The sequence below is a fragment of the Corapipo altera genome, unplaced genomic scaffold, assembly GCF_003945725.1.
Source record: "Corapipo altera isolate COAL_440 unplaced genomic scaffold, ASM394572v1 23b, whole genome shotgun sequence".
Classification (NCBI taxonomy): domain Eukaryota; kingdom Metazoa; phylum Chordata; class Aves; order Passeriformes; family Pipridae; genus Corapipo; species Corapipo altera.
Genome location: NW_020884885.1, coordinates 1,615,652 through 1,630,643, shown reverse-complemented (window position 1 = coordinate 1,630,643; position 14,992 = coordinate 1,615,652). Strand labels below are relative to the sequence as shown.

The following is a 14,992-nucleotide window of genomic DNA, read 5'->3' as shown; positions in this document are numbered from 1 at the left end:
GTTAACTTTTAACAGAGGGAGAGCAATAGATTCCACTGTTCAAAAGTAAGGTTTGTATGAGATGGGTGTTTAGTGAATATCTTGTGCTCTTATTGCAGAACATTGGCTGAGAACCCTGGATGATACATGACAGAAGGATTATGACTCCAACTACGAGTGTTAACAATGTCATTCTTTTTGTGTCAGATTTTTCAAGGTAAAAGGTTTGTATCAGAGGATAGTAAAAGAAGATTATGCTTTTGCAGGCTTGTTATTTGTCATATTAAATTTGCCATAATCAAGTTTGACAGGCTTCTCTTTATTTTTTCCAGCAGACAATACTATGGTTGAAGATTAGTCAGATGCCTTCCGTCCATTCCCTGCCTCACATGCTATGTCATGCAAGCTTTGAAACACTTAGCCCATAATTTAAATGAATGATTAATTTGGCAAGCATAATGGAAGGCACACATACTGTCCTTCAATTGCACAGACCCATTATGGAGCTTTGTTACATCAGCTTCTATCTTCCAGAGGGAAAGGTCAGAGGATTTACTTACAAGGGCTGTGTAACTCTGGATAGAACCAGTAAACGTTTCTGTAGCTGCTATCAAGTAAGGGAGAGGTTAGAGATGGAGCTGAGAGAACAGCCATATGAAAACTTTGGAGATATTATTTTCAAACAAACTACCACAAAAGACATTCTTGTCGAGCTGTACAAACGGACTACTGAAAAGGAAAAACTGTTATCCAGTGTTTTGAGATCACATCATGTTCCGGACCTTAAGACAGGACATCAGGAGGGAAAGCGACAGGATGTTTCTGGAGTCACGAAACTTAAAGGTGATAATTACTCTAGTCTTACACATCAGCAGGAATTCTTTCTGGATTCCACAACAAGAGACAATTTGAATCACAAAAAAATGAGGAAATACAGAAGGAAAGAGAGTTTTGAAGAATTCAGGCACCGGAAAGGGGGAAAAAAGATACATGAACATTTTTTTTTACTGAGTGCACAAGACACGCAACAGGAAACTAAGAAGAATCTCCCCACAAGGTTTCCTACCAGGAGTTATCCTGGTTCCTTTTCTGCCTCCAATTGGCTAACAGTAAAAGGTAAGGAAAATTTGCCAGTAGACAGTAGAATACAACCAGAAAGGTGTATTCTTGGGAGCAACAAAGCTGTGAAACTGGATGCTGACTTACCAAGTTCTAGCTCCAAAGACAACAACGATGTGGTCACAGTTGAACCAGTGGATAATGGAGAATGCATTCCTGAAGTTGCAAAGGTGCAACAGAGTATCACTTCAGTGAAGCCATCTCACTACAGTCTGTCTAATAAACTTGAGACATTAAGTAAACCAGCTGCTGCTAAAAGCTTGAAAGGTAGCAAGTATGCTGAGCCAATATGCAAGGAGAAACCAGGAATCACAGCTGTTGGTGAAATACAGGATTTAGATGCTTGTATTAAAAAAGTTACCAAACCCCCTGCAGAGTCTTTACCTGATTTTCACAGAGAGAAAGAAACCATTCCTCCTGTTCTCACAACAGTACATAATGAGTTTATATCAAGAACTGATGTATGCTCTGTAGATGAAACTGCTGGAGACTATAATAACACCGTGCTGCAGGAGAAGGAGGAAGAGGGCTCTGGTTTGCAGTACAAAGCAGAGAGAGTGCACATTACTGATGAGTCATGCAACCTTGTGGGAGCAGTCAATAAAGCTCTTCTGAAAGTTATACGGAGCGACAGTTTAGATGAAGCTGCAGAATGGAAGAGACTGCAACAAATTACAAGAGCAGACAGAAACCTACCGGGCTCTCTATATGAGAAAAGAACCACGGTATCCCAGGGAAACAGCAAGCATTTATTTTTGAACCTGCCTATAAATGAAAGTCCTGATATTCCTCAGACAAGTAATAATCTTAAACTGGAAGAGAAAAGGCTGCATTCACCCCCTTTAGCAGCAGTGAGTAATGTTTTTAGTAGTTCATATCCACTATCTAATACACACAAACAAATGTCACCTGTTCCTTCTCCGTTATCTTCAAGACTGCCTAGCCCACAGCTGCATCATCGGATTCTCCCGTTACCAACACAGAACACCGAGGACGAATCTACGTTCAGTGACTATGGCTGTGGAAGACATGGTGCTATAAACTTCTCCTTCAGTGATTTGGAGCCACAGTTTTATCTGAAGTTTTCTGAACCTGGAGAATTGGGATTTGCCAACAGACAACAGGGCTCACATCAGAATGCAACTGCAGAGCGTTTTGAAAAGCGTGCTGTGCAAGAAAAATTAACTACTCAGACACAGCAAAATTTCTGTCCAGGTCAGTCTTATTTGATAAATCTTTAATAGAATCAACCAGCCATGAAAGTGTTGTAGTATTTGGTTTTGTGTTGTTTGGTTTTTTTTAATACTAGCCTTTAATAATAAATATGTTTGCAATGAAAGTATTTTTCACTACTTAAGGAGTGAAAATTGTTGAAATTTTTAAACAAATATTACAACTATATAAGAGTTCCTTGGAGATGCATTTTTATGTCAGCTTATATTTCAGTCCTGTTGTTACTGAATGACCTCTTAACCAAAGTTAATGAAAGATTTTTCTATATAAAATGAAAGAAGTTTACATGTTTATTTACCTGATTTTCCTGTGCTGGGCTCTAGTCTGTCAAAATGTTATGGTAACACTGATTATCCAAAATGTTCTTTTTAGCTTGTTTAGCTTAACTGATAGAATGTTGTCTGAACAATATTATAATATTTAACTAATTTACATTTACATTTGACCATTTAAATACAAGAGGTTGATGCAAATTCTATAACAAAAGGCTTGTTTTAAAAATGATTGTGTGCAGGAATCATGTTACAATGTATTTGAGTGCAGTGCATGGGTTTATTTATAAATATATCCTGTGAATATAAAAATGCATAAATATATGACATACTGAATACTTTGTTAGCTAGAACATCAACATCTATATCCTTTATTTCATCCTCAAGAAAAGAGCTGGATGACCTAATTCTGCAGTGGTGTAGGTGTGGTTCAGATTGGCCCCTGTGTGTTATAGGGAGGGCTGACAGTGCAAAGTGACATGAAAGGGAGATTCCAAAAGGGGAGGTGTGTAGGGATATGAAACCATTACCTTAGCCAGAGGGTGTTGAATACTACCTATGAGGCTTGCATTTATGACTGGTACTTCTAGAAGTAGCTTTAGTCCCATTCAAGACTAAATCAGGTTTAGAGTGTTGTTTGATGAATCGACAAAGCTGATGCAAACACTCATTGGCAGCAGAAAAGATGAGTGCTATGCTCTCGTTCTTCCATTACTTTCTTGGTTCTTGTTGTGCTCTGCTGTCCTAGGCCTCTCATTGCTGCTTGTACTCATCATACCTTTTGGTGAGCTGGTTTATCTGACAAGACTAGCAATTTCACCCTTTTATAAGTCTAAAGTAGCACAGCCAATCTTTTTCTCCCTGTTTTATGTTAGTATTTTTTAAATTAAAGTATTATTTAGAATTAGATGTTAGATGTGGAACTGTACCTGTTGTGCTGTAATCTAGTACTGTGTTTGCCTGGGACAGCGTTAATTTTCTTTATAGTAGCTTGTATGTTGCTGTTTTTTGGATTTGTGATGAAAACAGTGAAACAGTGTTGAAAACACAGGGATGTTCTAGTTTGTGCTGAGCAGTGTCTGCACAGCATCAATCTCTGTTTCCCACTCTGCATCCCCCCTGTGAACAGACTAGGGGCTTCACAATAGGCTGGGAGGGAACACATCCAGACAGATGACCCAGAATAACTAAAGAGAAATTCCCTGCCGTATAATGTCATGCTCAGGAAAAAAGCAGAAAGAGGGGGCTTTGGAGGGGTTAGTCATCTTTTGCTTGGGATTTGGCAGGGCATCAGTCTACCTATGGGAGGCGGTGAGTGATTGCTTTAGTATCACTTGTTTCATTTATTTTCTTTCCTCTTCTTCCACTTATCCTTCATTTTTTAAACAGTTTTGTTTGTTTTTTTCTTGACCCCTGAGTTGTTGGGGTTTTTTCCATGCCTCTTTCCCTTGTCCCACCTAGAATGGGAGTGAGTGAGTGAGCCACTGTGTGGTGCTTATGTGCTCTCTGGGGTTAACCCACAATAGCTTTACAAGAAACAAAATAAGACACATACATACAAATGGCATCTCTTGGCTGAAAATCCTGGCTATTAAACAGAAACATCTTTGTGGAGAGTAGAAAAGCAGACAAACCAGATCTTAGTTCTTGTTTACAGTTACTTTACAACATTAATATAGATAAAAAATATCACAACAACTTTCTGAAAGATGTAATACTATTCTGTTGGGGTTTTTGTTCAGGGTTTTTTTTTTTCATTTTCAAGTATGATTGTATGCCAACATTATTACTGGTGTGTCAGAAAATCTGTGACTTCAAGGAAAAATTTCTTACTTTGCTGGCATATATAACACTGTAGGTATGTCTCTGGATCTGGGATGACTTTCCATTTTCTTCTGAACCAGGGGTGGAATCATTCATATTGACAGAGCATTTGGAATACTTCTCTTCTGTAAACTGACATGAGTAATAACTAACAAACTATAGTTCAGTGAGACAGACGATGTATCTCCAAATTTAGTCAATGTAAGTGATATTAAGATTTACAGTTATAAACTTGCACTCCAGGTTATGGAGAATTTTGGTTGACTTTTTATCAGTCAGATTGATTGAAAGATTTGTTTCATGGCAAAAATGCTGATCTTATGAATGGCTTTTCAAAGTTCTATTGCTGTCACAGTATGCACTGCTTATTTCTGCAAAACATTCAGAGTCTTTAGTTACTTATGTAACTTTGTATTTGGAAAATTCCATTAATTAGTTAAATATTCTAATTTATTAGTTTAAATAACAAATTGGACTCATACAGCTCTACACATAGTTTTAATTCTCTTTTCTGATTGTTTTAAAATCATAATTCTTCACACTTTTTCTTGATAATTGGAGAATATTCCTGCAGTCAAAACTGAAATATTTAGCTAAGGCAGAGTACCCTTACTTCTGTACTTTGACTTTTTCTGAAGTTCAGTTTCTTTATAGATATATAGATACATATTTATGGCACATATCTTGTAGTTTCATTGCACAAAGTTCTGTCAGGAATTCATTTGAAAGTACAGGTTTTGGGATCTTCCTGTTGAAGTGCAATTGTCGGCCATGGGAAGAGACCACAGCTTTCATCTTAGCGAGTTAATAGTTAACTGAGAATAATTTATAGTTCAACAATAATTATTTAGCAATTTTCTCTGTAGGCAGGACTAGGAATTAGCATACCTATATTTGCATGTAATAGTTTCATTTGAATTATCAAAATTCTAAGTAAAAGCTTTAGAATAACTTAAGGCTTTCAAGAAATAAACTGCTCTGCAAAACCAGACGTACAAACACTAAAATTTCTCATAAAAAAGATGTTTATTAAATCGTCAGAAACATACTTTCTGCATTTGTGTATGAAGTTTTTCCTACTCTAACATAAAATACATTATACTTTTGTAGCCCTGGAGAAACCAAGCTTGGTTTTGAAATGATCTTCAATATACCTGAATATCTGCCTCAGGGAAAGATTTTTCTGACACCTTTTAGTTCCTGACAATGCTTCTCTCTCAAGTTGTTCACAGTGGTAGAAAAAAATAGGGAGAAAATTTTCAGAATTGTTAAATTAGTAAAGAATGACACCAATATGCTCTTTTTCTAAGTATTATCTGAAAGAGAAGGAAGATTAGTGGTATTTTTAGCAGTTATTGAAGTGCATTTGATTCAGAGCAGGAAACTTAAAAACCTCTGATTATGACGTAGCCTCTATGATTTAAGGCAGTTCTAGGACAGTGACTGATGACCATGGTTCGAGTCAGAATGAGACTTGGATGGGTCATTTACCAGACTTTCTTTTGTATATATTGGTGCTAATGTGGAAAAAAGAATAAAAATTTGGCAAGGGGGAATGGGGAAAGTGAGAACAAGAACAAATGAGAAAAATAGTGTTACCCTACCCCCAGCCAAGGAAGAATGCTTCTTTTTTGATATATAGTAGTTGTGAAAAAGACTATACCCTGAAAACACAGAAATCCAAAGTTAGTAGGACTGTAGAAAAATTTAAACTAACTTGGAATAGAACTGAATGGTTAAGGCTTGTGCCAGGTCAAATGGCTGAGCCTATGGGACTGAAAAGGACAGGCCCATTCTCTTCTTACTCTTTTCCTTCTTCTAGCAAAGGCCTCTTCTCTTCACTATTCCTCCCTTTCTTTGGACAACTTTGATGTTTTTCTTACTTTTTGGTAATTTGTGTCAGATCACTAAGCAAGCTGAAAACTGAGCCAGCAAGGAGAGAGGTGAGTAGGTTTTGCTGGTTTAGTGAGCTGAACAGTTCCCTAGTGGTCTGAAGAAAACCAAAGCTAGGATGAGGGAGGACATGCAAGTGTGCTACCAGGAGACAGAAGGGACAAGTGAGCAGGACCACCCCTCACTGTAGGGAATCACTTGATCTCCAAAACATCAGTTGTATCCCAAAACTGGAAGCCAGACGGTACTGGCTAAAATAGAAGTTGTTAGGAGTGGGAAATGAGGTGAATAAAGTTGGATGAAGATACGGAGAGATTGTAATATTTGAGTGAGTGCTCTTAATAGTGAAGGAAGAATAAGAGAGGGTGAACAATCGAGAAAGGGGAACTCCAAGACTGAGTAGGGAGTGTTACCTTGGCTAGGTTTGCTAACATGTATGAAGTTTTGAATTTGTTTGGGTGTATTATGATTAACTACAAAAAAATTAACTTATTGTAGTGCCAGTGCTAGAAGACTTGTAATTGAAAAATGGCATACAGGCAAAGTTTTATCCTAGATATTTAATGAAGGCAGCAAAAATAATGAATATAAAGTTACTATTTGAACATTATTTTGTGTTTTCCTAACTTAACTAACTCTTTAAGCTGAAAAGGGACACAGTCAGTTAAGAGAAATTCAATAACAAGACCTTATGATGTGTTCCTGAAATGAAGTTCATATAAGCAAAACTCTGTTTGAAGGCTCTTATAACAAATAGGAGCCAGATTATATTATGTTGTTTGTGATGTTGCTTTTATAAGGAAGGGAAAGGTTTATAAATATATTCTCTAATTGAAGTGGTTCAGAGAATTGCTAATTAGCATTTTAAAAGCACTATAGCCTTCTGTCCACAGCAAGTATGCACTTCATGAGGTAATTTTGCATACGGATCACATGGAGACATGATGCATAGTTTCTCACAGGTAATTCACATGAAAGTAATATACATGAGTGTGTTGCTTCACAAAACCCATCTTATTCAGATTGCATGTTCTTTGAAGATTCTGTAAGGGAGTTAAGAAAAGAATTAAAATAAAAAAGAAGAGAGAATTAATCATAGAATCTCCGAATCATTTAGGTTTAAAAGGACCACTTGAGATAATCTAGTCTAACCCTCTGTTCAGTCAGGGTCACCTAGAGCAGATTGCCTGGGCCCATGTCCAACAGAGTTTTTTAATTTCTCCGAGAATGATGGCTGAACAATCTGTGTTAGTGCTTGGTCACTCTTACACTAAAAGAGTGTTTTCTTATGTTAAGGTAGAATTATGTAAATTTTAATTTGTGCCCATGTTACTGTTAGCCTTTTTTTGTTCCTATGAGGGTTTATTGCTGTCCATTTCTGCAAAGGTAACTTTCAACTGATTGGTCCCCCAGTATGTCCTGGTGCCTGAGGTTGTTCCTCTGTGGGTGCAAGAATTTGCACTTCCCCTTGTTGAACTTCATTAGATTTCTGTCAGCCCATTGCTGCTCCCCATAGAGGTCCATCTGGATGGTAGCACAACCCTCTGGTGTATCAGCCACTCATCTCAGTTTTGTCTCAGCAGCAGATTTTTGAAGGGTTCACTCTGTCCAATTATATGGGTCAGTAGTGAAGGTGTTGAACCACTAGTTTCAACAGCAATTAAAGCCACCAATCACAACCTTCCAGGCCTGGTTGTTCAGCCAGTTTTTAATTCATCTCAGTGCCCACTTGTCTAACCCATACTTTGTCAGCATGGTGATGTTATGGAAGACAGAGTCTAAGGGTTTAATAAAGTAAAGGTAACTGACACAGACTGTTCGTATCTCATCCACCAACCTAATCACTTCATTGTAGAAGGCAATGAGGTTGATCAAGCATGATTTCCCCATTGTAAAGGTGATTATTCCTGATCACCTTCTGGGCCTTCATGTGTTTGAAAATGTTTCCCAGGAGTATTTTCTCCATCACCATTACATGGCCTGTAATTCCTTGGAGTTTCCTTCTTAAGGTAAGAGGGATCTTCCAGTCTTCAAGAACTTCTGCCAATTGCTCTGACCATTCAATGAGTGGCCTCATAATGAGAATGGTCAGCTCCCATGGCATTTGTGGGTGCAGCCTGTTTGGTTCTGTAGATTTATATACATCCAGGGTGTTTAAATGTCCCCTAACCTAGTCCTTCTCCATCAAGGGTAAGTTTTCCTTGCTCCAGAGTTTCCCTCTGATGTCAGGAGCGTGGGATAACTGAAGGCATGTTGGACTTGTAAAGACTGAGGTGAAGAAGGCATTGAGTACTTTGATCTCTATCATTTGTCACCAGTTCTCTTCCTCCGTTCATCAGTTATTTAATTGATAATTTTGCATGGTTTTCCAAACCTGAATAGTCTTATCACAGTTTTTCTGAACAAAGAGAGAGCTCGTTACCACATAAAATTTATGAGATTAATTATCATAGTGATGTTCAAAAGTTTTAATCCAAACTTGATTCATATCAATCCTATCAATCTATTTTTATTATTTAAAGTTATTGCCTTCCTTTTCTGACTATGAAATGATTCTGTAGATTACAGTCTGGATCATAAAGTAATGAAATTTTATGTTAAATCTGTTAATGTCTTAATAGAACCAATATAATTCAGTACTATACTTGCTTGTGGGGTAGCAGTCTATAAGTTCTATTTCCTCTTAGTGTTATTTTCTGTGGATTATCATCTCTGCAAAATTCAGTTTACCATCTCAGTGTTATAAATACCATTAACTTCTATTTTTTTTTCCCAATGTAAAACCGTGATGGTTCCATGGGAATTGTGTTACCTAAAGACTCAGTGTGGCTAAAATGAAGGTAATTATTTCTGAAGATCTTTCCAGATACTGGCTTTCTGAATCATAGTGAGTAACACCAGTATCCTAACTGCCACTTTGGTCTAGATGTAAGATACATATCCTCTTTGGTAAGGATTTCTGTTGCTCCTTCTGTAGACAGTTGCAGACTGTATCTAAAATTTTCCAGTTAAGCTAGTGTGTCCTTTCTAGATACCCAATCTTGCAAAGTTTGCTAATATGTATAATATTTGCTAATAAGTATGTCCAACTAAAATTACAGTCACTGCATAGCTGTTTAATGGATCTTTGTTTTTCTGTTACATTCAATGCAGTTCCTCATCATACAGTATATTATGATTGTCTTTGAGGGCATCATTGTGTGTTCTCTATTGAGTCTTATGACACATGTTAATGATAAAAGATCATTAATACTTCATCCCAGTGAAGCCAAAGTCTTTTCGTAGTAGTGTATACAAAACAGGGCAATGCTGCATTGAAAATATAGATGTATAGCAGTTTGAAATGAATGTAGACAGGACTGGAAGTTCAAGACATGGTCTCTGAGTTAAAAAGACCCTCTGAAGACCACTCTTGATAGACACTGGGAACAAATAGCTCCTGTTTTAGTTGAATGACTTCCCAGCATGACACGCTTAAGCAACAGTTATATTTTATTCTCTCTTTGTAACATGTGACTCTTCAGTCAAAGGCAGTCAGTGAGGGGAAACCAAGTGAAATAAATTGGCATGGAAAAACAGAGACAGCTTAATGTTTTATGCTGGTCATAGATTAACAATTTCATGGGGGGAGAAAAGGCCAAAACATTCCCTCTGGTTTACAGTTTGTGCACTCAGTTTAATAAACTTACTGTAATGAAATGGACTTCTTTTTTCCTCAGTATAAAAAGAATTTCTTGAAGTAAAATACTGGGATATTGTGGAAGTTGTCATTTTGTAAATCTCTATGTATTCTGTTGGCCATTTAAAACAAGTCAACAGATATGGCTCAGCTGAAATTTTTCTTGATGGATCAGGATAATATATAAAGTGAGATCAAATTCAAGTATTTACCTCTGTAAGTATGATTTAATAATATATATGGGAATTTTTAAAATCTAATAGCTACTCTTTGGTATTTTGACATAGCACCAAATCCAACTTCTGAAAGCGGTGAAAAAAAAAGCATATTCCCTGCTAAAAATATACTTTAAAATAAATTTACTAAAAATTAATAAAGACACAATTTATGTGTTTGTGGTATCCCGTATCAGTAAATAATTTTGAATATTATTTCATGACTCAGATGTGACATTAAATCTATAATAATACATTTAAATAATACCCATAAGTAGTGAATATTATTTATGAGTCATAGCATTAAAATACTGCACCTAGTGGTATTATTTAATTATTTGTGTCAGAATAATTTTTTGGGGGGTTTAGATTATGACTACCCTTACATTTAGATTATGGTGATTTCTCAATTGCTCCAAGTGTTTATGATTTTCTAGATCATATTCAAAGAGCTCTTCAGGCTTGTGTGTTTTGTTGTGGGGATCTGCGAGGTAAAAATAGGACAGAGAAAATAGAGGTGAAATGTTGAGAACTGTGGGATGTGTTTTACGTGAGGAATTTTAAAGGTTGAGCAAAATTAGGCTTTACCAGAAAAAGTGAGTAAGGAAGGAAATAGAAATAAGTCACAGTCCCTCATCTGAGCGACATTCGCTATATACTGCCACTTGTAGTGTCATGTGTGATAAAGATTTAGATGCTTTGTAATTTTCTAATTTTTTTTTTTTTCACTTACATTTTGGACATGTTAAAAGGAAAAGTGCTATGTTTCTTTTCTCGTAAGGTTTGCTGTTACAGTAAAGGGGCATATGGGTCATTTCTGTATTCTAGATACAGGGAGTCTCTCTGAAATTGTTTTAAACAATCACTTAGCCTTTCTTTGCTACCATTATATAATATTTTTTTTACTTAGATAATTCAAAACTACAGAGATTGAGGGTATAACTGATTAATAGTTTAGCTAACATATTACTGTATTTGCTGTCATTTTTCTTGAGTATGTTGGAAAATTAAGCAGGAAAATGTGTGTACTAAAAAAGTCTGACTTTATGGGAAAAATATTCTGAGTTTCTATTCTATAACTTTTTCAGTGATTTTATATATGTATGTCTTATCTTGTGAGTAGAAACTGTTTCCTGATTATCACCCCTCTAAATCTGAACCTCTTTCCTCCCCAAAGCCACTAAATATTTATGAATAGAAAATAATTCTTATTATGTGTACAAAATAAATTGACTCTTGTTCTCTAAGCTTCAGTACTTCTGTTCCAGAAACATCAGTAAAAGTAACTTTAGTACAGGGGAGTTTGGCCATTAGCAAGTTATTAGTTCTATGAATGCATGAACTTACTAATTATTTTTGAGGAAGAAGTTGCAGAATGGCTAAAAGTTGTTGTTCCTATTCCTTTTACCCCCTAACACTTCACATTTGTCAGCAGCTAGACTAGTAGTCCTGGGAGGCCTTTCCAGTTGGAAAGGCACGCTCTCAGCTCCCAACCTGCTCCCAGCAGCTTTAACTGTTATTATCTGCAAAGTACCAGGTGCTTCTGTGTGACCTAAGATGTTAATCATGTTTACATCGTATACGTAATTTGTATATGGGATCTGGTTCATATTGCCGGTGTATTTATAACAAATAGCTTGATTTCCATGTCCAGAGAAACCGAACACTACAGCCACTAAGGCAGACATATCTAGAAGCTGCAGAATTTTCTCAAGCATATTGGGATAAATTTGGAGCGTTAGTCAGCGGAAGTCAAGATCTTTGGGGCAATTACTCAAAAACTGGCTTCTTTTATTTTATACATTACTGAAACTCACTGGTTTTGCAGCCCCTTGACTAACATTTTGTTAACAATACTTGAGTCTGATAGTGTTGTTATAGTAGTGAAATTTAAAGCTTTGTTTAGTCACTTGGAGAGATTAAAAGTTTGGGGGTTTTTTTCCTGAGTTAATTTTGTTCAGGATATGTATATATGACCTGGAAAGCTGCTGGCATTGAGCCATTTCATCTCAAAAAGCTAAAATTTAGAGATTATTTTCTCTAAGTTTCTTCTAGAGTATATATTATTCTCATTATTGTAGTTGTCAATATGTTGTAAACCTGAGCGTATGTTCACTAATTTCTGATTTTTCAAAATGAAATTTTTTTTGTCTTAAGAAATTAAAGTAGTTAAGTAAGGAAAATATATTAAAAATGTGATTAAAAAAACTACTCAATTTTGGAGAGTATATGTTTTCAAATAAATGTATATTAAAATGAAGTTACAGCTCTGTACAAATTTTTCAATAGACATTACAGTTTAAACTTGAGCATGTATTCGATAGCCTATACTAATTCATGCCAGCCAGATTTTTTTTTCTTTTTGGAAAACACCAGCTTTCATTGAAATAAAACTAAAGAAAACCTCAAACAAACATTTTTTTCCCTAGAAATAGCAGCCTTCTGAAAATTATTTTCTCAGTGAATAATAAACTCCAACTAATATACCAAGAACAAAAGATGGTAATACATCTTTTTGCATAGGCAGAATAGTCTTGTACAAGATCTAAGTATTTATATATAATACTTTTGTCCCCTAATTTCCTGTCATATCCTTCTTTCATGGAATATGGACCTAATAATTTTTGTGCTAGTTTACTAAAACAGATGATTCTTTAAATCTGACACACAGTGAAACTACAGTTTTAAGTGTTATGAGTAAGATAAATACCACCATATAAATCCCCAGGAATTGTTTACATCTTTCTTTCCTGTGATTAATTTGTATTCCCCTTTTATACTTATTTATGCAAGTTATACTTAATTATGCAAAAATTAAAGACTTCTTTCTAATGTCTAATTATGCAAAAATCCAAAGATAGGAAGAAAAATGTTAGGACTTACTTCTTCAGGTTTTCACATTTTTCAATAATCTCTTACTTTTTAGCCTTCAGTTTTCTACCTTGTCCTCTAAATTATAGTATGAAAGGCAGTGTTCCATTTCAGTATTTTCCTTATATTTTTACAAGTCACGGGAAAAAAATATTCCTAATTTCATTGCTTAGTTTGACAGTCTTAATCCATGTTGAGAGTTTTTTCTCCATTCTGTGGATTAGCGAAAGAGGCCAAGCGTAATTAGCCCAAAGAGCTCTATTTTTCATCTCATCAGGCATTGAATGTCTGTCAAGTCCTTTTCATCAAGGTGGTTGGATAACATTTAAACCATTTCACCTGGCAATGTAAACAAAAGATTTGTTTCCATTCTATTCAGAATTTGGTTGCTTGTAAGAACTTTGAATTTAAAGGCTTTATTCAAAGGTTAGCAGAAAATGGGCTGTAGTTGGAAGCTATTTCAGATTTCTAGGGTGACATGAACTTCACAAGAGATATCTCTTTTGTTAAAGATTTTGAGATAGCTAAGTACAGTGAGAACACTTTCTTTTATAACAGGCCCAAAGTGAAATGTTTTTTTATCTAGAACAGGCAGGAGTCTGGGTTTGGTTTTGTCTGTTTGTTTTGGGGTTTTTTTAAATTAAATTTAATAGGTGGGTTTTTTTCACCCATCTTCCATGTATTTCTAACCATACTAATTGACTTTCAGATCCTACTTTTTTACTCTCTGTGTAATTGTATTTCTGTTATAGTAATGTAGATGCTTTGTATGAGAGCTGTCATGTAGAGTGTGTTTGCATGGCATGCCTGGTCCGTGCTAGCCACCCACTGCTTTTCCAGTTTGGTATATGAGACTCTTTGGATGGATACTCATGTAGTTCAAAGAGTAGCCTGAGCTTGAACAATTCTTGGATATAGTTGCTAAGATATGTCTGCACAGACTTCATACATCTCTCAAAATCTTCATGGCAGGGCTGACATTGCACAGCTTCTCTCACACCAGTGAGTTACAGTCATTCCAACCTTGTGGCACAGAGCTCAGACTTCCCTCATGTGGGTTAGGCGTGACTATAGGCTTAAAGGGGATTTCAGGCTACAAGCAAGGCTGTGACATAGCCTAGGCTTGAGGCATTAATAATGTGGATGGTCAATGAGACAGAGCATAAAAGCAGGTTCAATTAACTTTGTAAAGTAAGTTGCAGCTCTGTCATCAGTGGGTTGAATTCTCTTATGTGTAACTCATTGACATTGATGTTAAATGTGCAAATTGGGCTGACAGCTGGGTGTTCCAACAGAACAAATGAAAGGTTTCTTGGAATTCAGGTCTGCTTTAGCAGCTTTGGCTGCTAAAAACAACATCTAATGATACTAATATTTAAATAGTCATAGATTTGAATAGTCGTGGAAATACTTCCACCCATCTTCTCGGTGATGTATAGTAGCATGCTGCTTTGCTAGTCATCCTTACTACACTCTCGCAACCCCTTCATCGTGTCTCCTTTATTTCTACTACTTTTCTCCTTCATCTGACTTACACTTTCCTATCTGTACCCTTTGAAATAAGGAAGCTCGTGCTTTGCTTATTCACATGAAATTATCTCTGCTACCCATTTCAGTGCCCTAGGCAATTACCTGTAAGGTCATTTCACAAATGAAAGGAAGGAATGCTGTATTTGTGTTGCCTCCTTATTGCACAAGATCTTTGGAAGGGATGTAAAAGCATACAGAATGGAGAAAGCAGTTTTAGGTGCACTAGGGTGTCTGAGGCACAGGCATAGAGCTGGCAAATCTATGATAGATAGATCTATAATGATCCACATTTTTGTGGATCAGGATAAATTAATTTTAGCATCTAACATTCACTTAGGCAACTGAATCCGAATAATTGTATTGTAAATGATGTGTCA

The 14,992-nt window shown here is 36.1% G+C and overlaps 1 protein-coding gene across 1 annotated transcript in view; it reads left to right on the top strand.

Annotated features, from left to right (window-relative positions):
- LOC113946631 (formin-1-like) overlaps positions 1-14,992 on the top strand; it is a 45,932-nt gene that overhangs the window by 16,734 nt on the left and 14,206 nt on the right. The window contains exon 2 of the mRNA XM_027642217.1: positions 315-2,313. Within this exon, the coding sequence (XP_027498018.1) occupies positions 417-2,313 (1,897 nt within the window). The 5' untranslated portion in view covers positions 315-416. The remainder of the gene's footprint in view (positions 1-314; positions 2,314-14,992) is intronic.